The following is a 24,782-nucleotide window of genomic DNA, read 5'->3' as shown; positions in this document are numbered from 1 at the left end:
CCGTGTTCAAAGTCGGCTCTTGACCAAGACAAGCTCCTCTGGCATCGTGTCGGCTGAGCCGTCGCTGTCCAGAGCTGTCTTTCGTCGGCAGCAGGATCCGAAGAAGACAGGTAAAAAGGAAGACAACGCTCAGCTGCTCCGATGAAGTCTGTTGGCCGGAATTTGACTGCCACCTTCACTGGTCACCTTAGCTTTCTGATCGCTCTTCGTCTCTACCATCGTCCCACCGTCTGTTCCTCATCCCTCGGAATCTCGACTCGTCTCTTTCCATCCGCACATTTTGCTTTCTTGTCCTCGTCCCAGCTGATCCCCATCACGACCTTGCTTCGGCATAGTGCTGAATCTCTCGTTTAAACATCACTGTACCATCCCACCTGTCGGGAACCCGTCGCCAGCTCGCTGACTCACACAAATCCACGAGGCTCCTTCATCGTCCAACCTCGGATCTGTCAGAACTATCACCACGAATCGTCCTTCTACCACCTCCCTCAATGTCTTTCTTTTCCCGAGATCAAATCTCAGTTACGCCCCCAAAGATTTCGTACACTCCGGAAACGTCGCAAGAACTCGCCCGAACCAGGCTCGCTCAAGGTCCATCGGGTCGTCGTGCCACCTTCGGTCAAATGGCATGCTCAGATGTCTGGCCACCTTCTTCCTTGACAGCATCGCATGCCGCTTTCAACGTAGACCCGCCGAAGGGCGACGACATGCCGCCTCGTCCTACAGTCCCTTCGACCACGACTTCGCATACACCTGCTATGGACCCTTCTTACCATGTCCAGCTCGGTGGATATTCAGATCGCGGCATGGACGGCTCTGGGTATCGATTTGGTTACCATGATCCACGAAATTTGGATCTCAACTCACTGCGTCATACGATCGGCGGCGATACGCAAGGTTCGTGGCTTCACGATCTCAAAACCGTTCCAGCAACCCAAAGCTCAATGCCAGCTCACCATGCCTACGCAACAGCACCCGTGCACCAACGTTTTCCCTCCATGTCATCCAGCGTCTTCAGCGAGGATCGCACCGTGCCTCTCTCCGATCATGGTTCCGACCTAAGCTCAGAATACTCCGATCTGTTTCAGATCTCGGCGCTTCCCTTTCAGAACGCCCGTCCATACCATGCCTCGGAGCATACAGCGCTTGGAGGTGTCTATCCTGAACCGCAGCAGATAACCCTGCCGGGTTTTGTCGTCGAGGAGCTCAAGCAACTCAAGCTGGAAAACATGGCGCTCAAGCGCATGGCACAGGAGCTTGTCATGTCCAACAATGGCCGCATCTCTGCCGGCGGTCAGGCTCCGGATCAAGCATCGGCACAATGCATTCACCACCCGCCCACGTCGACACCGCCTCGACTGCAGCGCGTCCTGAATGGCGCAGATCCGGTGTCGGCTTACGCCGAGGTCAATCGCCAGTCGAACGTGGCACCAGTGCCCGTCATGAAGGCGCGCGAAGTCGGTGCATCCGCATCCATGTGGGCACCAGAGAGACGTCTTTCCGAGCCTCTTGCTCACGAAAAGGGGAACACGCCTCCCTGTGCTGGTTCAAAGCCATTCAGGGCCAGCGATGATTCGGCTGCAGAGCTGTGCAGACGCGTCGCCATGGATAGCAACAGTCCGGTCCCGTTTTTGGGGTATCGACACATGACTCGCACCGATGGTCCACTGGATGTAGGTGTCCCGAACGCTGCCGGCTCCAGCGCTTTGACGGCCAGCTCGACCGGCAGCTCGCCAGGTCCAGCCCACCTCGTGAACTCATCAAAACACGAAAACGCTCCTGCGTCTGCGCTCGTCACCATGATCCTCGACAGACGTGGTCAGGAAGCGAGCGTGTTGCTCCAGCAGCAGCTCAAGACTGCAAGTGCCGAGCGACGTGCCGAGATCATTGATGCCATCTGTGCCAGAATTGTGCCTCTCTCCCACGATCGACATGGCAACTTCCTCGTTCAAAGCGCGATCGATGCCGAATCTGACATCGCTCGGCACGTCCAAGGCGCCTTTGTGGAGCTCACCATGTCTCAATTCGGGTGTCATGTCGTTCAGAAGGCGCTCGAGGGCGGCGAGGACATCCGCGAAGCTGTCACTAAAGAACTGCTCGGCTCTCGTCTGGATCAGACGCTCACCTCTCGCCACTCGATCCACGTCTGGCAGCGCATCCTCGAGACCGAATGGAGCCGTGCGTCTTTCAGGGAGCAGATCTTTGCGGCGATCAACAGGCAGCTCAAAGGGCAATGGGCACAGATGGCTCGACAGGAGACGGGCAGCATCATCTGTCAAAACATCTTCGAGTCGGCCCAGCCCGCCGAAAAGGCGCAGTGCATGCAAGAGGTGCTCGAGCAGCTCGACGAGTGCGCCATGAACCAGTGGGGCGTTTGGGTGGTGCAGCACATCATCGAGCATGGATCCGAGGACGAACGCAGAGCCGCACTGCAAGGCCTCGTCCGTTCGGCTTCCAAACTGACCCTGTCACAGTACGGCCAGAAGGCGGTGATGAGCGGACTCAAGACGGGTGATCGACAATTCCTGCAAGATTACGTCGAGGCCATGTGCCACAGCTCGCAGCCGCGTCGACCGCCCCTGGTCGACGTATGCCTTGCCTCGCATGGCATCCAGATTGTGACGCAGCTGCTGACGACGGTGGACCAAAAGACGCGCGATCGCATCATCTCGACGGTGCGGCGCAACTCGGTGTTTCTCAAGGGGAGCAAGGCGGGTATGAAGGTGCATCAGCTATGCGAGCGAGCGCGAGCGTTCGCCGGATACTGACCACCGGAGGGGCTGTGTGTACCGCAATACGCAATAGTGCCTACCGAAAGAAAAAATCCCTGTTCCTCGCTGCTGTTCCCTTCCCAGTCCGACTTCGCGATCAACAACACTCGTGGAGCAGATGATCTTCACGTGTGCCACTCGGGCAATCAGGTCGATGCAATGATCGTAATGCTATCGTGTTGAGCTCGATACAAATACAGCAGGAATGATGCAAAATGCCGAAGGGAGGGAGGAGACGAGGCTATGGAGCTTGCTTTTGAGCGTTGCGTAACAAGAGCGCTAGCTGCATCGCTCTCGAGGATGATCGTTCGATGCAGAGCTGGAGATTCTGTTGGTCAGTTGCACTTTGGTTGCGGTCGGAACTGGATGTCGACAGACGGCCTGATTGTTGAAGGAAAGTGACGGCAGGGTCTGCTTTGGTCGTTTCGGATGAGGCGGAGGGGTCGAGCGAAACGGCGATAGTGACGTGAGAAGACGAAAGCGCTGATTCGAACGCGGTGGGATCGCTGAGCAGATGCTGATTCTCAAAGATGGAGAAGGAGGAAGCGAAAGGAAAGTCTCCAAGATGCAAGGGCTGGCGAGTCGACGAGCAACGCACCTGCTCCGTGTCGTGATCGTACGTAGCGTTGGGCAATTTGGCTGTTGGAACATTTGGGGCGAGAAGCAAACGAGATGTATCAGCAAGCCGGGTCTTCCGATGGGGGTTCATGTGATCGATCAAGGAAAGATGGACATACTGTTGGAAAGAGCTGCTACAGCGGCGAGAACAGCGGCGTCCATGGCGTTGCCGTCAAAACAAATGAAGCTGATGTCGAGGTAGAGGCACCAAACTGCTGTGGCCTCCTGAATACACAATTGCTCCCTATCCAAGACATTGGAGCTGTTGAGCAGAGCCAGAAGCCTGCTCGTTAACACCTGAGCCTCTTGGCCGGGAGCGCCGGCCTTGAACTTGGACGAGCAAACGGCGGGTAGCTCGACGTTGGGAATGAGGTAGCCTTCGCTTGGACGGGAAAGCTGCGGCGTAGCTACCTCCGCCTTGATAGCTGCTATGCACGAAGTGTTTCCGATGCGGACGAACGACGACCCATCTGCGGTGGAGATGGACCCAATAGTGATCGTCGCATCACGGAAGGCAGCGAGAGACCGGCCGTCTTCACGAATGGAAGCGTCAAGGAAGCGCGAGAGGTACGAGATGGGATGCAGACGCTTAAAAGTGGTAGCGACTAGGTCGGTGTTTTCCGACGAAGATGACGGTGTCGACGATGGACCGGCTACCAATGCTGCGGACATTGCTGCGGACGACGCTTGGACGAGACGAAAGGGTGATGGTTCGCGATCGAAGGGTGAGAGGCGTGAGAGTCAAGAAGAAACCGAGGTTTTCGTCAACCTCGTCCAAAAATTCTTCTCAGAAATCACGGTTGCAGAAATGAGGGCGCGGAAAAGCCGAACAGGAAGAAAGTGGAGTCGGACGTGCCGAGCACAGACCCGTCGGTGGGCGAGAGCCAAGGTCAAGACCCTGACTACTTTCACCTTGATCGTGACCTTCGATCTTCTCGTCACATCTAGCTTGAACGGCTCTATTGCCGTGTCATCGAAATGGCGCTCTCACAGTCTGCTGCTGAGAAGCACGGATCGTCCGATAATGCTGGCAACGCAACAGCGCGGCTGGAAGCGATCGAGGCGCTGCGTAGCGCTCATCAGCCGACTCAGCTCGCAAGTTGGCTCGATCGCTATGCCGCCGCCATTGCCTCTGACGACGACTCGCCCATAGCCACCACTTCCAAGCTGGACGGAGCTGCTGCTGCATTGCGTCAACTGTCCCTCTCGTTGTCATCGGTACGCGATGCTTCCCGCACCGAGCTGGATCAGATCATCACTTCGCTCGTTTCTACCATCCCCAAGATCAGCATCGAGCTCAGACTCATGTCGGACACCGCAACGGCGCTTCAGGCTCATGTACAGTCGCTGCAAGCTCAAACAGCAACGAAGGATACATCCACAGATGTCACGCTGGCAAGGATTGCGGCACTATCCAAAGCAAAAGCTGGTCTCATCGATGCACGTCACGCGCTTCGAGAGGCGCAAGCGTGGTCCACCCTCGAAAGTCAAGTCACAATGCTCTTGTGCGAAGAGAGATGGCAGGATGCTGTCGATAGGCTGGCCAAGGCCACCGACTCGCTACGTCTGTTCAGTGGTTCGACAAAGTCGAACGAGGAAAAGAGCCAATTGCTCCAAGTTTTGACGCAGAAGGTCCATGAACGCCTCTCACCCACATTGCGACAAGCGATCGTCGACCGAAACGGAGAAGAGGTGGCTCGAATGGCAAAGCTGTTCGCTTCCACCCAGGACGGTGCTCGCACGTTCTTCCGCATCTACACCGATACTCGGTCGCAGAACCTGCTCTCGAGATGGGCACACACAGCATCCGAGTCGAGTCAGAAGCCGCTCCAGGCGCAGGTCACATTGCTTTTTGGTGATCTTCTCGCATTGCTTGGCGAAGAGCGTGTAGCGTCAGCCTCCCTGTTCACAGATCCGAACCGCGCGATGCAGCTCCTCACCGCTGGCGTGATCGTCGGGCTAGATCCTCCTATCCACGCATGCATTCAACAAGCGACACGCGCATCAGACCTGGAATCCTTCTTGGCTGCTTTGACCGAAGCATTCAAGGCCACCGAAGAAGCCGCGAGAGCGATCCAATCACTGTTGCCAGAAGCGAAAAGGCCGCAGGATGCGCAACAGGACGATCAGAGCGGTGCTATAAGAGTGCCCATCGACAGCCATCTCCTTGCTCTCGAAGCCACCGACAAGCCTTGGCTTCAGCTCCTGATCGAGCCTTTCCTCCCTTACCAGACGCGCCTCGCTACCTTCGAAGCCGAAGCTATGCAATCTCGTCTGCAGACTCTCCAGTCGTCCGATTCGGCTGCAACTAGCTCGGTCTCGACCGCGTCTGCAGTGTCACTCCAGGTGGCCAGGGCTGCCCTGAGACGCTCCACAGCTTTGACAAAGTCCTTTGCGACACCGTCACTCCTTCTCTCGCTCGACAGCTTGCTCCAGAACTCGATGCATCGAGCGCGTCTTGGTCTCAGTGCAGATCTTCAGCACGCGCTCGATAATCTGCAGACTAGGATCCGCCGGCAGCACTTATCCGAGACCGCCAGGCAAGCCGCGCTTACGTACGATGAAAGAGGCGAGGTGCTAACCTCGAACGACTGGAACGAGTTCAGGAAAGCCACAGAGACGCTGTCCACCTGCAGAGAGTCGCTCGCCGCGGTACAAAGCCTCGAGGAAGCGATCGCATATCAGGTTTCCGAGCTTGGAGCCGTCGCAAACTCACCGTCCTCCACCACGAGGGAAGCAGACCCAACAGCAATCGACTACACGAGCGCCACCACAGCTCTAGCGACCTCTTCGCTCAATACAGCCACGCTCCACGAGCTTATTAGCAAATGCAAAATCCTCCTCTCGACCGCTTTGTGGAAATCCTCCGCGGTCGATACATTGTTGCTTCCGCTCGCACGTGCATCGGTACTATCGATAGCGACGACACTTCAAAATTTCCAACATGATCTCGTCCTGTCTCAGTTCCTACCCGAACTCGAACTCTACCCGTCTTTACCGATTTGGACCTCGAACAAGCATCCGAGCATCATCAACGAGTACGATCTCGCCATGCCGAAATTCAGTCTCAGTCCGACCGAGGCCATGGCAAGGATAGGAGAGGCGATGTTGAATTTGCCTAGATTGCTCGAAGGGTACGCGGACGAAGTGCTCTTGTTCTGTCTCAACGAGGGCAAGGAGAAGATCAAGGAGAAGGGGATTCAGGAAGAAGCTGCGAAGTTGGACGAGAAATCGCATGCAAGACACGCGACCATGGTAGGAGGTGCAGCATCAGAATCCGGTGCCGCGGAAAGATCGTCCATGCATCGACAGGCGTTTTCCACCACCGTCGTACCCTCTGATCCTTCCACCTCCAACACCGCCCCTGCTGCCGAGGGAGACGAGAGCGAAGCAGGCGTGTTATCGCAATACCTCCATTCGCTGCTCACACTCTTCCTCACGCGTTTCCTCACCACCGTCCTCCCCTCCCTCCCACGACTGAGCGAGATCGGCGCAGCGCAACTCGCAGCGGATCTCGATTACTTGGGAAACATTTCATCGGTGATCTATGCCGAGAGCGAGGCGATGTTGAGGTTTTGGAAGAAGGCTTCCGAGTTGAGTGGGGGCGAAGGGAGGGCGGTGGTTGCAGAATATGTCGTCGGGGTGGGGTCAAGGGATGGTGGAGGACTAGGGAATAGGAAAGGTGGCTTGGAGGGTTGGAGTGATTCCCAGGTGGAAGCGATGGCTCAATCGGAGGCTTTCAGGACAGTCGCTAGGCTGAGGGGATGGATCTGAAGGATGAAATGTCACGAGATGTTAATCAGCCGCGGCCGAAGGGATGTGGATGCTGCGTGTGCGTGCGATACGACGCTTTGAAAGGTCGATACCATTTGGAGCCGTCCGAACTGTCACAGACCCAAGCACGACTGACGCAAGACCGTCTCTCAGAGCACGATCCACTCAAACGCTCAAGCTCTCACTCCACAGAGCGTACTCTCGTCACTGAGTCGTGAATACCTTGTGATTGCATCTTCCAGTCAAACTCGTCTCTCATCTTCCAGTCTCATCCCTCACCTCGGCGCTGGAGAAGTTCAGAATACCCGCCTGATCCAACAGCCCTACGATCTCCTCCGCTTGATCCACCTTCATCTCACCCAACACTTTATTCACCTTCCCCAACTCTTTACTCTTCAAAGCCTCCCTCAGCTCCTCCGGGAATCCTTGGAAGATATCCCACCTCTTCTGCAACCAAAGCTTGACGTCTTCGGGGTTCAACTTTTCCTTTGCCTCACCTTCCAACTCGATGACGTCTGGAGGGGGGCCGTCGGGGATTTCGAACCCGATGACGGTGTTTTCGTCTTCTGCGACGAGTTGAATCTGTTCTTCACCTGCAGCGGAGGATTGTTCGGAAAGCGCCTTGGATCGATCCCGAATGCGCGTGTAGGTGGCCAGCACATCGTTGAGGTAGACCACGGATGCACGAGCATCCTTCGACCCGACCATTCGACGGAAGAAGAGGTTGACCCCATCCGGACCCAGTTTCTGACAGTACTGAATCATGAGCGACTTTTCAACGCATCGACGTGCGACGGACGCTTTGGATGCCATCTGCGCATTGAAAGCTTCGAGAAGCAGCGAGTCGGTGGTGTTGTTGTTCGGGGAGAGCAGGATCTTGTGCTTGGAGAGGAATTGAAGCGCTGTTTCGAAGGCGGAGATGTTGAGGGATTTTGCGGAGTCAAAGTTGGAGGGGAGGGTGGAAGCGGAGAGGGGGATCGAAGTGGGAACGCAAGGTGGGAGGTCGGCGAATTGACGCATGACATCGTCTGCTTCAGGGATCTCGTCTTGGTCGTCGTCTTCTGCGTCGTCGTCGTCATCGGCGGTGGTTGGCTTGGCGGACGTCGAGGCTGAGGCGGTCGAAGGTGAATTGAGCGTCTCGATGGTGGACACGGCCTTCTTCTTGCCCTTTTCTGCGGTCGGCTTGGTCTGGGGCTCAGGTTCGGCTTTGGCGACGTATCCGGAGCTCCAACCTTCCTTGATCCCATCACTGGTGATCTTCTTGGAATCCTCCTTTTCCATCTGCTCCAACTCGAAGTTGATCTGGGTCTGCCTCGCAGCTAGCTTCTGCTTGTGACCTTGGAGCTCGGAAAGCAAGGCCCGATCGAGATCGTCGCCGCTCTTTCCCTTGATGTTGTCGTGCTGCTGGATCTGAAGCAACAAGCTGAGGATCATGTCGTCGGTGGTGGGACCATTCGGACCATCCTTGTTGCCTCTCTCGGCTCTCCCTGCACTGAGTTTTGACACCTCTCTGGAATAGTAGGCTGATCCCTCCTTGTCGGTGTTCTGGACGAGCTGGTCTAGGCGAGGAGCGAGTTCGTTGTTGGTATCGAGCTCTGCGCGGAGAGCATCCTTTTCGGCTTTGCGTTGATCTCGCTTGTCGTGAATGTCGCGTTGCTTCCATCGAATGAAGGATTTCTTGTCAATGTTGGGGTGGACCTCGATATCAGAGTCATCGGACAGCTCGAGGTTGTCCCATTTGGAGTAGTTGAGCGGCATCTCGACGGAGAAAGGGATGCTGCCCGTGGTGAGGTGCAAGTTGTGGTAGGAAGAAGGAAAAGTGTTGGTCTCTGCGAAACGGAGCTTAATTTGATTTTGTGATTTCTTAGGGAAGCCTGGTCCGTGAACGCGCGCGTTTCGAGAAGATGGCAGAAGAGCACATTTGTGCGCCCGTCACATTTCCTGCCATTGTCGGCTCGTCCGGTTGGACACACATGCGGGCTGTCTCTTGCCTTAAACATCACAATCATCATAGCATGACAGTCACCGCTGTGGTCATGTTAGCATGGGAGCATCTTGAAGGAACGATGAATAATGTACAAGCATGCAAGAATTCGACAAGATTAAAAGGCGAGAGTGTATAGATTCAGATGGCAGGCTCCCAACTGACACCGCAACCGCATCCTGCGCCTTTTGCCTGCGGATTGTTCTTGATGGCGAATTGGGATCCGATGAGCTCGGTGACGTAGTCGATGGTACTGCCTCGTACCAGTGCCAAACTGATGCTGTCGACTAGGATGGAAACGCCAGGATGCACCTCGAACTGAAAGTCGTCGTCTTCAATCTCTTCGGTGATCTCCATCTTGTACTGATATCCGTGACATCCTCCCGGTTCGACGGCGACTCGTAGTGCTAATGCAGAATTCTTTTCTCGCTCTGCTACCTTTTGGAGCTGGGCAATGGCACGATCGGTGGCAATGATGGTGGGTTCGCCATCACGAAACACTTCTGGTTCCTCTGGTTCGTCTGGTTTGCGGATCAAGGTCGTGGCAAGCCTTGATTGTGATATCCGAACAGGAGTCAGTCGTGGCTTTGAACAGATCCCAGGAGTTAAGCTTGGAGATAAAGCCACGGAGGAAGAACGAGTAGTTGAGCTGGACAAGTTTGCTAGTGCTCGTCTCGTCACAGCCGGCCGTGTGGAGGCAAGCGTGGTCGTTGAGCTGGATGCGTGGGGTTGCGAACGTCGAAGAGCGACTCTCGCCGAGCCCGACTGCAATAGAGGTCGCATCATGTTTGCCGAAAGAAGATGGTGGAGATCCAACAAGAATGTCGCTTCTGCAGGGTCTTGAAGTGAGTGGGCGTGTGTCTGCTCAGCCATCTTCGGCCTGCAAATCTGCCAAGTGGAGGTGAAATCAGCATCCCGATGGACCCGATATACAATACCGAAACTAACATTTGGGAAAAGGATGAGCTGCGGTGAATTGGGCTGTTGGCCTTGATGCGAATACAATTTCGGATTGGTGGAAATACAAAGCCTTGAAATCGCGAATTGAGCGCTGGAAAGGAAGAAGCAGAAGGAAGCACAGACACTGTGTGTGTTGCGAAGAATGCGCTTCTTCACTTGATTGGACCCAAAGTGCACACACACACACACAGAGGGAGTGCATTGCTGCTGCTGCTGCCGTCGTCGTCGCCGTTAGGCATTTCGCCGACATCATATCTTCTTCTCTTCCTTTCTTCTAGCAACTTGATTCCCCATCAACCTCATACAGTACGCATCTTCTTCTATAGTGCAAGCAATTCACCGTAAACAAGCCGCATCTTCGACACCCGTCACTCACCCAACTCGAAACACTTTTGCATTTTCTTCTCGATTGCCTACGCCTGCAGTCACAATGTCTGCTACCATTGAAGAGATCGCCGACGACGTTCAGGACGTAAGTCTCATCACCAGCACAGCTCAGCAACATTTATATCTGCACGTACAGACACTGACCTACTCTTCGCTGTACACACATCGACTGCACCACCCCCGATAGCTTAACGTCCAGGACTTCGACTCCGATGACGCGGGTGCCGACGTCCACGCTTCCGACAAGGTGGCTTCGCGTGCTGAGCGCAAGTCCCGCAAGGCTCTTCAGGGTCTCGGTCTCAAGAAGGTTGGTGGTATCACTCGTGTCACCATGCGCCGTCCTCGTGGTGTAAGTTTTTTCCCCTGCACCCACATTCGACACTCTCCCCCTTGCTACATGCTAACCCTTCCATCTGCGTCCAATTAATCCTACAGCACCTGTACGTGATCGCCCAGCCCGAGGTCTACAAATCTTCCCACTCGGACGTCTACATCGTCTTTGGCGAGGCCAAGGCCGAGGACATGTCGCAGCTCGCTCAGGCTCAAGCCGCCCAGCAGATGGCTCAGGCCGAGGCTCAGGAGCGTCTTCTCGCCGAATCGCTCCAGAACCCCAGCGCCGGTGCTGCTGACAAGAAGGCCGAGGAAGAGGAGGAGGATGACGACTCGCCCATCGACGAGGAAGGTGTCGACGCAAAGGACATCGACCTTGTCATGCAGCAGGTCAGCTGCTCGCGAAGGAAAGCCGTCAAGGCGCTCAAGGAGTCCAACGGCGACCTCATCAACGCCATCATGAACGCCAGCTAAATGCTCAAAGCGTCAGCGCAATGATTGCCAGATCCCTCCTGGCTCTTTTCGTGGGTCTCAGCTCGTTCTGAATCGTCTCATTCGGACACCCGGCATCTACATCGTCGGCGTCTTTGTGGCTTGCACTTTGTCGCCGTTCGCACCAACCGCCAGCTCCGCAAGACTTTTCCTGTCCTGATTTACACCCTCAACCCAAAAATAAAACGCTGCTCATGCTAGTCCTCAGTCTGCCGGTGCAGAGAGGTGTGTCGCGATGCTTTCAACGACACTACCTGGTTTCGTGTCATGGCGACAGGTCCACTGAGCTGAATGCGATGTCAACCAGACAAGCCAACAGTCAGTGATGGTGAAGTCGAGATTCTGAGGCATTGGTCAAGGCCGCTCTACGGTCTAATCTAACAAACAAAACCATCCGCGGACTGCACGTTGTCTCTCACACTCTGAGTTGCTTCTTCTGCTCGCAACCCACGATACGAGCACGCGATATGTGCCGAGAACCCTCTTCTCGGCTGCATTAAATCAAAAATGTTGCGAATTCGTGACTGTACCCAAAAATGCAAGCCGCCGATTGATAGCCGCAAGGCACTCTCTCGCTAGCTCTTTTCTTCTTCTTATCACCATCCTTTGGCGACCGTCACATCATCGGAACGGCTTCTCCGAAACGAGCTGCGACTCGATTCAGCTCAACGGAGCCACATCCGACGCGAGGCTTCTCGCTGAGCAACTCAGCTCTTCGTGCTCGTCGCCAGGAAAAAGACATGGTCGACACCATCCCTTCTCCTGCTGGAGCCGGCGAACAGTCAGCACAAGAGACACAGTCCCATCGTAGACGCAAATCCTACACCCAAGGCCTGCTGCTCCTCCTCATCGTCGTCGTTCTCTGGACAGCATCCAACTTTCTCACCAACGCACTACTCACCACAGGTGGATACGACAAACCCTTCTTCGTAACCTACGCAAACACCTCATCGTTTGCGCTTTACCTGGTACCGTATCTGCTCAGCAGCAGGTTGCGCAAGAGATGGAGTAATGCTTCAGCCGACCCCAAGAGGTATACGAGGCTATCGCAGGATGTGGAGGGAGAAACGAGAGGACAAGAGGAAGAGATGATGGAAGATGATAAGGACGAGATCCCGAAGTGGTTGAAGACGTTGGGATTCGATGTGCCTACTGTCACCGCAGAAGAGCAGGTAACAGCACCAGCAGAGGCGACGCAGATCGTCAAACCCTTCGCCTTATTGGCTGAAGAACAACAGCAAAGAGGTCGTGTCGGCAATAAACCTTCTTCGACCAGTGTCAAACACAAACCAATCCGACTCACCACCTCCCTCCAACAGCCTACCCAGTCAGATTCTTCAACAGCATCAACACCTCTCCTCGCAAGCACACCACCCGTTTCACGGCCAAGCTCACCCGTCCGTCCTTTCCTCGTATCCACCTCCGTCCCACGTCCATCCTCCATCGACGGACGAAGACCGCGAACTTCGATCAGCATCGTCCGTCCCACCGATTCCACCCCAATCTTGCCGGCAACAGCTGTGACGTTGCCACCGTTGACATTGAGGGAGACCGCCATCTTGGCGTCCCAGTTCACGCTGGTGTGGTTCGGAGCGAATTGGGCGATCAACGCAGGGTTGGGATTGACGAGCGTTGCGAGCGGGACGACAATTGGATCTGCGAGTGGATTCTTCACCCTGGCGTTGGGTGCTATGGTTGGCGTTGATAGGTTTACATTACCTCGCTTGGGTGCTGTTTGCATCTCCGCATTGGGTGTTGCCGCGGTCACTTTTGCTGATCGAGATACAGCCACCAACAGCATCGTACCTTCTTCCGAGGCGATCCTCGATGGGTTGTGGAAACGTTCTTTGCCCTCTACATCCAGCATCAATGTATTCGGCAAACCACCAAATGCACCGCTTGGCGACCTTCTAGCTCTCCTATCCGCCTTCCTCTATTCGCTCTACGTCATGCTGCTCAAGACCCGCATCGGCTCGGAAGATCGCATCTCCATGCCTCTCATGTTCGGCATCGTCGGCACCATCAACATCGTCTGCCTCTGGCCCATCCTACCCGTCCTCCACTACACCGGCATCGAACCCTTCTCCTTACCCCCGTCACCCTCCATCTGGGCCGGCATAGTCGTCAACATGTGCATCACCTTCATCAGCGACTTTATCTACCTGCTGGCCATGTTGAAGAGTTCGCCGTTGATCACGACGTTGGGGTTGAGTCTGACAATTCCGTTGGCGGTGGTGATCGACGGCTTGAAGGGGAGTCATACGGGTGGGGTGGTGAGTGTGATGGGGAGCGGAGCGGTGTTGTGTAGCTTTGGCTTTATTGGATGGGATGATAGGAGGTTGTTCAGGGAGGAGAGGGAGAAAGCGAGGGTGCAGCAGGTGGGGCGCCCAGAAGAGGTGTGTACCAATGACGATTCGGATCTGCGTGGAGCGGAGGGGAGAGCGGAGGTGGATAGGATTCATAAGAACTCGATACAGGGTACGAGCCGAGATTCATCCGCCATCACTATCGACTCTTTGCACGATTCGGACTGAACACACACAAAAGTTCATCGGTGGATTAGGAATCCATAGACTTTTTCGCCTCCACTGCAATGCATCTGCACAACAGAAATTCGAGGTCTGCTGCTGTCGCTGTGCATCGTGTGTTTAGCAAGACCTCTTTCTTTTTCGCTTGTGTTTTGACGAGTGGAAAGAAAGTGAGGGAGTGGAAACGTACGAAGCTCGGAGAGAGCAAAACTCTTTCGCACAGTCTTTTCGGAGTCGAGATGTTCACCATCACAGCTGACGAATCTTGACTTGAACGTAGACGGTCACACACAGGACTTCAAAAGGAGAGGATGGAATCTTTGATTTGATTTGCGGTTTCCTTCAGCTCGTACCTTCTTCAGCTTGTTTTTTCCCTCTACTTATCCCACTGTCCATCTCTTCCAGACCCTCGATATCCATCCGACCCAGGCATCGAAAGCTTAGTAGATATTCCAACTTTTCCTCCACTTCAACCCCTTATACCCACTGATATCACCCTTGAAACCGTACGAATTTCCCCTGAACCACCAAAACGCACCCGCTACCGCCACGACACTCCCCACGAACACTGCATTCTTCACTCCCTCCCCCAGCGGCTCTCTTCTACCTTTTTTCCCGCCAAAGCTGTACACGGCGGTGGTTCTTCGCCAGAAGAAATGATCCATCAGATGAACCAACATCAACACTGCAAAGTACAGAATCGGCAGGTAGTGATGCAGGTAACACACGCGCGCCATGATCAGGAAGGGTAGGTAGTGAAGGATCCATCCGAAACCCGCAAGTTTGGCTACGTAGAGGAAGTGAGACCAGTCGGTGGGAGAGAGGTCTTGGATTCGTCGTTGACGTCTCATCATGTACCACAACCACGTACCCGCAAACGCGAGGAGGGAGAAGGATGAAGACCACCAGATGACCGGATTTCCGAGGAGGTAGAATTTGATCGAGTTGTCATCCCACGAGTTCATGCGCAGTCCGTTCCACAGGAACGGCCAGTCGAACGGTTTGGAGGCCAGGATATCCTCCTTATCCGCATCCGGAATCAGCGCGTTGTTGGACGTCATCATGGCGACGTTGAGATGGATGAAATCGCGGAGGAACGGCGACTTGTAGAGTTGCGAATCGCCGGGGGGCAGACGGTCGTTCCAGTGGTTCTCGATGTTCCACCAGGTGTGTTGGTCCTTGGGGTTGTTTTCCTTGTCGCAGGACACTTCGACCTGCTTCCAACCCCACTGCGGGAGCACGGCGTTGGCGGCGCGCATGTAGCAGTTGAGGTTCTTGTGTCGCAACCTCAGCCTCGTCGTCAAGGATCGAACCGGTCCGCCGCGAGGAACCTTGCCGTGCACCATGTCGTCCACCACCTCGACCACCCAGTGATCGTTATCGTCGCCCACCTCGGCATCTCCATACCCGGACACCTCGAGGTTCTCCTTGGTGACGGGTGCAGCGACGTTGTGCGAGTGGATGTTGCGCTTGGTCTGATCGTGGACGATCCGGATGATGTCGTTGTTCTTGAGCATGCGGATCGGTTCTTCGGAGGAGGAGTAATTGGCGGGAAGCTGCTGCTCGCCCCAAGGAGGCGTGATGATGAACTCGTTGTTGTTGTCGCGGTAATGGTAGCAAGTGACCTGCTGCTGCTGCGATCCGACGGGGTAGGTCTGGACGTGAGAGTGGAGCAGCCCGCCTCCGTAGCCCATGTTCTTGAGCGTGATCTTGGAGCCAAAGGCAGCCTCGGGCGGCGAAAGGGCGAAATCGTTGCCGCGGAGGTGACTCTGGAAGAGACTGCTCATCTGTGCATCGCCCGGACCGGATCGGCTGAGGATCAAAAAGTGCGCCTTGAAGCTGAGCATGTAGATGGTCATGGGCAAGAAGATGAGGCAAAGGATACGAGCGCACCAGTGACGCGCATAGGTGCGAACGGGCATGCGCAGATCGCCAAACTTCTCCCAGAGATCCTCGACCGTGAAAACGCCGACGAGGGCGGTGGCGAAGAGACCGACCCATTTGACTGACGTTACGCAGCCGATGGAAGCGCCAGTGAAAGCAAGCCAGAACCACCAACCTTTTGAGAAGGGAGTCGATTTGTACTGCAGAAATTTGACGAGACCGTGGACGGTGGTGAGAGTGAAGCAGAGGAGCATCGAGTCGAGCAAGATGAAGCGCGAGATGACGAGCCAGCCGTTGTCGAGCAAGACCATGATCGTTAGTAGATGACGTGCGCGCCAATTCCAGTTGAGACCGCCACTGGTGAACCACGCCAGAGGCACCATGGCGACACCAAACATAGCGAGGATGATCCTCATGCCGATGTAGTTGACATCGGCGGGGTACGTCTCCCCGGACTTGAATTCAAATTGACCGCGGTAGCCGCTGATGAGACCGGCAAGACCCACGAGCATCTTGCCCAAAGGAGGATGAACGTCAAAGTAGAACTCCTGCTGCAAGTAGTGCGAGCCGAATTTGCCGAAATGAGCCTCGTCCCAAACAACGACATTGCTGTTGCCGATACCCCAGAGTCGAGTGACGAGCGAGAGGATGGTGTAGATGAGACCGATGACCTCTTCCTGGCGAATAGTCCATGCTATGAGCTCAAAGTTAGGAGTGCGTTGCTTGTGGACTGGAATGAGGTGGTCGTACTTGTTGACCTTGGCCGCTCCGGACGGAGGTGGAGCAAAGCCGGCCTCCTTAGCTTTGAGCGCTGCTGAATCCGAGTAAGAGTCTGCATCGACGTTGCTGCTGGACGAGTAGGGATCGAAGCCTGCTGCAAAGCGGCGAGCGTTGGGGCCTGGACTACTCATCCTGCCGGGCGAGTCTTGGGCTAGGTAGGTGGATGCAGGGGGAGAGTAGGTAGGAAGGAGCGCGTCTTGGCTGTCGATGTAGCGCTTGCGATACGGCGCTGGAACGTCTTGCGATGAATTGATCGCGGAGGTGGCGGCGTAGGGAGAGGTCGCGGACGTGGTAGCTTGATGCTGATCGATGTCGATGTTGGTGTAGGAGGACCTCTTGTCGGTGCGCGAGGTGGGTAGCATCGAGTGCAGCTTTGGAGAAGTGGGCGCGAGAGAAAGCCGACAGTGGGTAGCAGTTCGGGATTTAGATGGGAGGTAGCGAGGGAGTGCGCCTGCCCGTCGATTTCAACAGGCCCGGTTTGGACCTGAGATGATGGTGTTGGTGACGGTGAGCTGAGCAGCTGCTTCTTCTCGATCTGCGGATCCTACTCCGATGCTTGCTTGACAAGGTGATGTTTGCGCGGGACGCAGCTGTTCGGCCTGCCGAATTGTGTTGCTGAATCTCCCTCACTCGGATATGAGAAGGTCAACGATGGTGATTGATAGGTCGGAGGCTGTCCCGAAACGTCGAAACGACCGTGATTGACTGTGGAAGAGCGGGAAGAGCAACACTCCGATTTCCTTCCCGCCGAGGTTCCATCATTTCCACGCCGAAGCAACACAGCCCGAGAGAGCGCGTGCCTGCCTCAGGCGAGAGACAGGCAATTCCAGCGTGCTATTTCAAAAATGCACAAAAAGTGCGCTTCATCCGATTCTCGCTGTTTCGCGTGGTCAATGCTCAGAGACGCCGTCGCTGGACCATGCCTTTTGCAGTCGTCACATCGTCATCCTTGCCGCGCTGCGATTCGCAGTGCGACGACTGGACAAATTGCTGTTCGAACCAATCGAGCCGTTCGCGAGGCTGCTGATCCGTTGTCACCATTGCATCGCTGCGTGCAACAAACAGCAGCTGCTTTTCCGACCTTCTTCTGAATTGCGTCAAAGAGCTGGTTAAATTTTGGGGTTAAAATGTTACGTCGCTACTTCATCTCATTCTCGGAAAATTTCTCTGCGCACGATCCTTCCATTTGTCTCGATCGAACCGGCCTGCTACCTCTTCTTCTCTCCTTCCTCCCTCATCGCAACCTTTCCGAAACATCTCCCACGGTCCACATCATCATGTCGGACACACCGACGTCGCCCGATCCCACCCCTGTGCCGGCTCCTGCCGTGTCGGAGCAGCCCGAAGCATCCGCCGCCGCCGCACCCGTCGACGCAGCCGAAGCAGCACGTCTCAAACGCGAGGCCCGAAAAGCCCGAATCCTCAGCAAAGGCTCCGATCGCCTCGCTCGCATCACCAACACTGGTCGTGGAGAAGGAGCCTCCGCTTACCTCAAAGACAACACCCCCTCCCTCCCCACCACCCCCACTCCCAACTCTTCGGCACAGCTCAACAACCCCATCGCAGCCGCCAGGGACGACGACGATCCGCTTGAAGTGGATATCTCCACCTTGTCACCCAGAGCAGGTCCGCCTAGAGGCGAAGATGCCACGAATCCGTTCGCAATGTTCGGAAGTGGAGGCGATCCGATGATGATGGGAGGAGCAGGGCAAGGAGGACAGCAGAACCCGATGGAGGCGTTGATGGCCATGATGGGAGGCGCTGGAGGTGGCATGGGTGGTCCACCCGGTGCTGATGGTCAACCTGACATGTCTGGCTTGCCGCCACAGCTTGCGGCTATGATGCAGCAATTCGGTGCTGCCGGTGGCCCGGGTGGTCCAGGTGGTTCCTCTGCCGTACCTACCGCAACAACCACGAAGTCTCTCTCAGAACGATGCTTCGACCTTTTGCAAGCAGTCCTCGTCGTAGCACTAGCCGTTGTCGCCGCCAAATCATCCCTGTTCGACACAAACCGCTCCTCCGTCCTCCCCGATAGCGTCAGCGAAACGCTCGACAAGCTCCCATCCTCCTCCTTCCCATCAACATTACGCAGATGGGCCAAGCTAGGCTACCAACAACCATCTCCACTCGAATGGTCCTCCCCCCTCACCCTCACCACCACAAGCAGCACCACCCCCTTCGGCCTGCCGCTATTCTGGATCTTCCTCTCGCTCGAACTGATGCTTCAAGCCGCACGCATCGTCATCTTCTCACGCAAAACCCCCGCGCCTCCTAGCTTGCTCTCGACGCTGACCGCCATGCTTCCCATCCCGAACCTGCATATGGCGGTGAGACTGGCGGGCAAGTATTTGGCGCTGGTCAACGCTTTGGTGAACGATGTGAGCTTGTTGGTGTTTGTGTTTGGAGTGAGTGTGCTGTGGAGCGGGTGGAAGTTGGGAGGTGTGGGGATGCTCGAGGATGCTGTGAAGGTGGGTGGGTTTGGACACGATGAGTTGTAGGCGAGCGGATGGAGAGAAGGTATCAATGACGAGTGTTCAGACGTCTCCTATGTTCAACTTTGCGCGTGTGATTGTATGTGTTGTTCCGAAGTGACAGAGAATTATCGTTGAAAGATCGATAGACTGGTGCAGCTCGAATCTAGCTCGTCGGCGTCGACATCCGTCCTTCAGATCCAGCACCACTCGTCCTCCTCTCCGCCTCCCCGTCCACCGCTCCAACTCCTCCCGCTCCTCCCGCTGCCCCACCCGCTCCAACCTCCCTCCTCCCCCCCTCACCGACCACCCTGAACAACCTCACCTCCGTATCACTCCACAGCCCCCACGGCAGCAACCCCTCCACATACACCACCCCCCACAAGTAGCTCCTCAACCACACCAATCCCTGATCCGTCCACACCCACCCCCTCGCATGGATGCCTCCCTCCGGTGGAGGCAGATACTCCTTCATCTGCTGCTCTCTCAACCACGCCAGCACCCTCGCGTCCGTATCGCCACCTGTGATCTCCACACTCCCCGTCGACGTCGGAGTTTGTCCCGCGGCGATCCGCTCGATCTCGGGCAAGATCAGATCGATGACCATCCTTGGCGTGGTCAGCGGTAGACCTGGTTTCCACGAGTCGACCCATTCCTGTCTCGGTCGAAAATCGTTTTTGCCGATGTACTTTGCAGCTGCTTCTTCGACGTCCGGAAGAGAATAGCGGGAGAGCTCGCTTGAAAGTTCGGTGGATACTCGACGTTCTTTGCCTTTACCCTTCTCCTCCTCCTCCTCCCCTTCTGTCGGTGGAACTTTTTCCATCTTCTCCTTACCCTTAAACCAATCCCTAGTGTCGACTCCAACACTCCTCCTCTTGACCCAAACATCCTCCACCCCTTTCCGAAAGCTGAACCGCTCCAACCCCTCCACCAATCCTCTAGCTAAAACCAAACTATACACCAGATTCACGTTCTCCCTAAATCCCACCGTCAACACGGAATTGATCGTCTCCAACACGTAAAACAGCAACCTCGGATTTCCTTCTTCCGCCAACAACCATCCAGGTTGACTGAACGACCTGAGCAAATGAACCAACTTCGTCGAAGATGTGATTCCGATGTTTCGCCAAAACGGCGCTGTGTTGCTCAGGGCTATCACCAGTGGTGCGTACAGCGTCGATAGCGCACCCTTTGTCGTAGCGATGAGGATGTACACCCCTTGCACTAGGTAATCCATCGCCGTTGTTCCTGCTACCATCCCTAGTCTGTTATGTAGATTGAACTTGGCTCCACTACCTGGTTTCGCCAGATTCCTAGCAAACGTCTCTTCGCTCGTCACATCCTGCAACATGAACGAACACAACCTCACCAACCCACCCAACGCCAGATTGTCCTTACACCTAATCGCAAAATACATCAACACCTCCAACAACTCCACCGACCTCCCCGCATCATCCAACACATACCGCCTGAACTTTCGATTGCTCCCCAACAGCCTCTCCAACAAGATCATCCGCTCAGCTACCTGGTTCAACTGCCAACTCCTCTCCTCCACCCTTCTCGCACCGGAGATCGGGATGGCGAGGATCTGCGTCGGGGAGTTGATGTGGCGGTCGAAGAAGAAGGTGGAAAGACCGGTCCAGATGAAGTCGAAGTCGACTGATCGATGAAGTTTGCTGGAGTAGAAACGAAAGACGTTCTGACCACCTGGTCCGGGCAGAGGTCTGCCGATGGTGCTCAGACTGACACTCTCCACGTCCCTCGGCGACGGTGCATCGTACGTAAGCAACACGTCCAGAATCTGAAGAGAAAGAGTGACGACATCCTTGCGAACCTCGTCGTTCGATCCGCCGACGAGATTGGTGACGCTAGGCAGGGTGAACCACGCAGCGGTGGAATTGCGTGCGTTGGTGATGCCCGTGTTGATGAGGCTGCAGAGGAGCGGAAGCACGATGGTGCGGTCGAGATCCTGTATGGCGAATGCGAGGGTCGGGTTGGACTGAGTGTGTTGGTGGGAGGCAGGGATGTAGATGGATTTGGAGAGGAGGACGAGCAGGAGACGAAGGACCTCGACTCGGTTCGAGACGTGGGAACGGGTGGTGAAGGGGAGGTCGACCGAGCTGCCGACGCCGGCTTCCCAGATGGAGTAGTTGATGCGACGTGGGCTTGTGGTGCTGGAGGCTTCGTCGAGTTGATCTTCGGTCCAGGGTAAGGTGAAACCCGAGCAGAAGAGGAGATCGACAACGAGTCTGACGAGGCGCTCGCCTAGTGCTATTGGTATTGGCTCGTCGTCGTCTTCCAAAGGATCTGTCTTGCTGTTGGATGCTTCGGGAGTGCTGAGGGGGTGGTCGATGTCCTTCTTCGTCCCTGAAGATGCATCTTCGTCGTCGTCCTCGTCATCGATGACAAACTGCGCCGAGGTGTCGAGCTTGTGCTCCGTACTGGCAGCAGCATCATTTCCTTCGCTTCGCTTTGCGGCTCTCCCGGCCGGGCTCTTCGACGCTTCCGCATCCCCATACGCATCTGGCGATTGACTCCACAGCACCTGCTGCTCAAACGCATCGTCCTCCGACTCCAACACCGATGGCAGCGTCCTCGTCAATATCCTAATGACGTTTAACGCCTCCTTCGTCCTATCCCTCTGTACCTCCCCCGTTGCGCTCTTCTCTAATCCCATCAGCGATGCACCCGGTACCTTCCACTTTGACACATCAGCGATCCCATTCAGCCTCGCACTGAGGCCATCCTGACTCGCGCCATTCGCACCTCTCGGCGGTGGCGGTTCGAACAGCGGGTCCACCAACAGACTCTCGAGGTGGGCTACCATCACCCTGACGAGCGTGACCACATTCTCGGGAGCGTCTCTCCTCGCGCGTCGTAGATCTGCTAGTGACAGAAGGAAAAAGATGTCGGTCGGGGTGTCGAACTGCAGAAACCGTGACCAGTACTTGGAATCGTGGTAGGGAATGTGACGTTCGGAGTAGAGTCGAGCGATGCCGTCGAGTTGCGAGAGTTTGAAGTCGATCTTGGGTTGATCGCCAAAGAAGAGTCGTTTGGGCAGTGATAGCATGTTTGGGGAAGAGACTGCCGCAGCATCAGCAGCAGCAGCGAAGATGAAGGGTGTGGGAGGAAGAAGAGCTGATGATCGGATCAAGCGAAGAAGGCTTCCGATTCAGGGTTCAGACCAACACCACGCAGTCAAGTTAGCAAGCAGGGCTGTGCTTTTGATCTTTGGCGGGGAGAAACCCGATTCTCACTTTCGAAAAATCGGCTCATTGCGCTTGGGCGTGCCTCCACACAAGCGCAACGGCTCGCACGAGCTTCAAAGACTTCATACTCAGCAATCTTCTTGCTTCTCTTCCGTCACATTGTTATTGTTCATACTGCATCAATCGGAAGAGAAGCCGACTCGAGGCACAGGGAGAATCTTCTCGCTACGTTCACGCATGGTATTTGCGGCGGCCCAACCGACACTCGCTCTCGCATCATCATATCTGCCAATCGCTGAGCACAACTCAGCCATCACTCGACTCATCCCAGCGACGCACAACATATTGGACCATTGAACCCCCTTCCCTACTTTCACAATGTCCTCCTCGTCATCATCATATATGCACGCTGCAGTAGCATTCAACAAAGTCGCCGGCACACTCTCCCTCCACTCCGATTCGACACTCCAATGGACCCCCTCATCCTCCACCTCGGGCGTCTCTGCCTTCCAAATCAAATTCGCCGACATTGCCGGCCTGCAAACGTCCAAACCCGGAGCGGCGCAGATCGCTCTCATGCTCGTGCTGGCAAATGGTGTTCAAATCGCATCCAAACCCAAAGTTTTGCTCGTGTTCAACGCTGCGCAACAGACCGCGTTGGAGGACAGGGAGAAGTTCAAGACCGAATTGGCGGCGGCTGTGGGGAGGAACAGAGCTAGTATCGATGGAGTTGCGACTCCAGGTACACCGGATAGTCCGGCAGCGATATCTTCGCCTGCTGTGGCTACGCGTGCGGCGACGCCAGATACATCCGCTCCAGCAACTACTACGGGTTCTACAAGACCACCTTCCGAAACCGCTTCACCAGCACCAGCACCAACCACCTCCCGGTCACGCAAAACCATCCCTCCGGCGAAGACAGACATAGAACTTCGAATCTCGGTCATCAAATCCAACCCCTCCCTCCGCGCACTCCACAAGGACATCGTCATCTCCGGAGCCATGTCCGACTCGGAATTCTGGTCGCATCCCCATCGTCAACGACTCATCCGCGCCGAACGTGCCAAGCTCGAACAGCGTGCAGGTCGCAATGCTCGCCTCGCAGATCCCAAACCCACCCCGAACGAAGCCGGAGAAATGAAGCTCAGCATCACGCCGGAATTGATCCGCGATCTGTTCGAACAGTTTCCCGTCGTCGCACGTGCGTACGAGGAAAACGTACCCTCGAAGTTGGACGAGGGAAGCTTCTGGACGAGGTACTTCCAGAGCAGGCTGTACCACAGGTTGAGGACGAGTGCTAGGAGTGCTGCTAGCGAACACATTGTGATGGAGGATCCGATCTTTGATGCCTATCTGGAGGAGGAGGATGATGGGCTGGAGCCTAGGAGGAAGGCCAACGTGCACGATAGGTTGTTAGATCTGGGTGCGACGGAGGAGGATCATGGCGAGACGGGCAATGGCAAGGATTGGACCATGAGGGGTGGTGCCGAGAGGAGGACGTTGCCGTTGATGAGGAGGTTCAACGACCACAGCAAGAGTCTGTTGGATGATGCACTGGGCGAGCAGGAGGAGGGGATCGCGAGGAGGGTTGTCGGTGGGGTGGGCGAGGAGTATGGCGATGATGACGCGGGCAAAGAGAGCGAGGATTGGATCAAGAACCATTACTACAAGGACATCGTCATTGATGATCTGAATGAAGAAGAGGAGACGGATAAGAGGAGGTTGAGTGTCAAGAACTTGGAAGGGTATTTCGAGGGCAGTCAGGGCGATTCGAGCGCCGTCAAGACGACAGATGCCGAGGTGATGCCGACATCGGTGGCCGAATATCTGGAGTACGTCGACAAGTTCAACGCCAGCCTACCCACCAGTATTGCGCTAGGCAGCTTCAAACCTCTGTCTTCAGGCACTCAAGCCTCCATGGCTCGAATGCTGTCCAACCTGCGCTCGCGATCCATCAACCCCAAATCCGCCTCCTCCGATCTCAAAACCCTGCCCGAGCCAACGCAGAAAGCCGTCACCTCGCTTCAAGCCAGCACCACCGAGTTTCTGCGTCAGTTCTGGAATTCGATCGCACCCACCACCGACGACAACGACGCTGACGGCGGGATGTGGAGTGCTATTTCGTCGACAGAGACGGAAGAGAGGAGAAGGGAGGTGGAGGAGAACAGGCTGGTGCAGGCGCGCAAGATGGCGTTGAACCTGGTCAAGTTTCGGGCAAAGGTGGAGAAGGTGTTTGAGGAAGCGGGGAGGGGGGTGGATGAGGTACTGGAGGCGAAGGTGGAAGGGCTGTTGGCGCCAACGAGTAGAGCTGTGGAGAAGGCGGTGGTGATGGCGAGGGGGAAGGGGATTATATGATTTGCGTCGACCTGTATCAGCAGCGAGGTGTAAGTTCAACTGCGATACACTCTCACATCATACAAGTCAAAACTTTTCGAGAGCAGTACAACGACGATGGCAAAGCGTATTCATGTGTGATATCCCCTTGTCAGCCGACTCAAACTTTGATGCAGTACGACGATGATGACAAGTTTTGATGTGTGATGCGCCCTGTCAGGCGTCCTACTCTTCAGAGAAGTACAATAATGATGTTTGGC

At 55.6% G+C, this 24,782-nt stretch overlaps 10 protein-coding genes across 10 annotated transcripts; 6 read left to right on the top strand and 4 right to left on the bottom strand.

Moving 5' to 3' along the window:
• Positions 1-623: 623 nt before the first annotated feature.
• On the top strand, positions 624-2,768 carry PHSY_005350 (RNA binding repeat containing protein; the record flags this gene model as incomplete). The annotated part of the gene is made up of 1 exon (XM_012335960.1): positions 624-2,768. The coding sequence occupies one exon, from the start codon at positions 624-626 to the stop codon at positions 2,766-2,768; it is 2,145 nt and encodes a 714-aa protein (XP_012191350.1).
• A 244-nt stretch (positions 2,769-3,012) lies between these two features.
• PHSY_005349 (hypothetical protein) lies at positions 3,013-4,061 on the bottom strand (the record flags this gene model as incomplete). Its single annotated transcript, XM_012335959.1, has 2 exons — positions 3,013-3,410; positions 3,509-4,061. 2 exons carry the CDS (start codon positions 4,059-4,061, stop codon positions 3,013-3,015), a joined length of 951 nt encoding a protein of 316 aa, XP_012191349.1.
• A 306-nt stretch (positions 4,062-4,367) lies between these two features.
• PHSY_005348 (hypothetical protein) lies at positions 4,368-7,163 on the top strand (the record flags this gene model as incomplete). Its single annotated transcript, XM_012335958.1, has 1 exon — positions 4,368-7,163. One exon carries the CDS (start codon positions 4,368-4,370, stop codon positions 7,161-7,163), a length of 2,796 nt encoding a protein of 931 aa, XP_012191348.1.
• A 255-nt stretch (positions 7,164-7,418) lies between these two features.
• Positions 7,419-9,504, bottom strand: PHSY_005347 (hypothetical protein; the record flags this gene model as incomplete). Its single annotated transcript, XM_012335957.1, has 2 exons — positions 7,419-8,992; positions 9,321-9,504. The coding sequence occupies 2 exons, from the start codon at positions 9,502-9,504 to the stop codon at positions 7,419-7,421; spliced, it is 1,758 nt and encodes a 585-aa protein (XP_012191347.1).
• Positions 9,505-9,601: 97 nt separating this feature from the next.
• PHSY_005346 (hypothetical protein) lies at positions 9,602-11,298 on the top strand (the record flags this gene model as incomplete). Its single annotated transcript, XM_012335956.1, has 4 exons — positions 9,602-9,923; positions 10,434-10,579; positions 10,682-10,843; positions 10,930-11,298. 4 exons carry the CDS (start codon positions 9,602-9,604, stop codon positions 11,296-11,298), a joined length of 999 nt encoding a protein of 332 aa, XP_012191346.1.
• A 758-nt stretch (positions 11,299-12,056) lies between these two features.
• On the top strand, positions 12,057-13,850 carry PHSY_005345 (hypothetical protein; the record flags this gene model as incomplete). Its single annotated transcript, XM_012335955.1, has 1 exon — positions 12,057-13,850. The coding sequence occupies one exon, from the start codon at positions 12,057-12,059 to the stop codon at positions 13,848-13,850; it is 1,794 nt and encodes a 597-aa protein (XP_012191345.1).
• Positions 13,851-14,284: 434 nt separating this feature from the next.
• Positions 14,285-16,870, bottom strand: PHSY_005344 (glycosyltransferase; the record flags this gene model as incomplete). Its single annotated transcript, XM_012335954.1, has 1 exon — positions 14,285-16,870. The coding sequence occupies one exon, from the start codon at positions 16,868-16,870 to the stop codon at positions 14,285-14,287; it is 2,586 nt and encodes an 861-aa protein (XP_012191344.1).
• A 915-nt stretch (positions 16,871-17,785) lies between these two features.
• Positions 17,786-19,006, top strand: PHSY_005343 (hypothetical protein; the record flags this gene model as incomplete). Its single annotated transcript, XM_012335953.1, has 1 exon — positions 17,786-19,006. The coding sequence occupies one exon, from the start codon at positions 17,786-17,788 to the stop codon at positions 19,004-19,006; it is 1,221 nt and encodes a 406-aa protein (XP_012191343.1).
• A 139-nt stretch (positions 19,007-19,145) lies between these two features.
• On the bottom strand, positions 19,146-22,049 carry PHSY_005342 (hypothetical protein; the record flags this gene model as incomplete). The annotated part of the gene is made up of 1 exon (XM_012335952.1): positions 19,146-22,049. One exon carries the CDS (start codon positions 22,047-22,049, stop codon positions 19,146-19,148), a length of 2,904 nt encoding a protein of 967 aa, XP_012191342.1.
• A 715-nt stretch (positions 22,050-22,764) lies between these two features.
• PHSY_005341 (hypothetical protein) lies at positions 22,765-24,722 on the top strand (the record flags this gene model as incomplete). The annotated part of the gene is made up of 2 exons (XM_012335951.1): positions 22,765-24,450; positions 24,564-24,722. 2 exons carry the CDS (start codon positions 22,765-22,767, stop codon positions 24,720-24,722), a joined length of 1,845 nt encoding a protein of 614 aa, XP_012191341.1.
• Between the last annotated feature and the right edge of the window lie 60 nt (positions 24,723-24,782).

This window comes from Pseudozyma hubeiensis (assembly GCF_000403515.1).
Source record: "Pseudozyma hubeiensis SY62 DNA, scaffold: PHS48, whole genome shotgun sequence".
Classification (NCBI taxonomy): domain Eukaryota; kingdom Fungi; phylum Basidiomycota; class Ustilaginomycetes; order Ustilaginales; family Ustilaginaceae; genus Pseudozyma; species Pseudozyma hubeiensis.
Note: the sequence above shows the minus strand (reverse complement) of the source record. Positions and strands in the feature narration are given on the sequence as shown.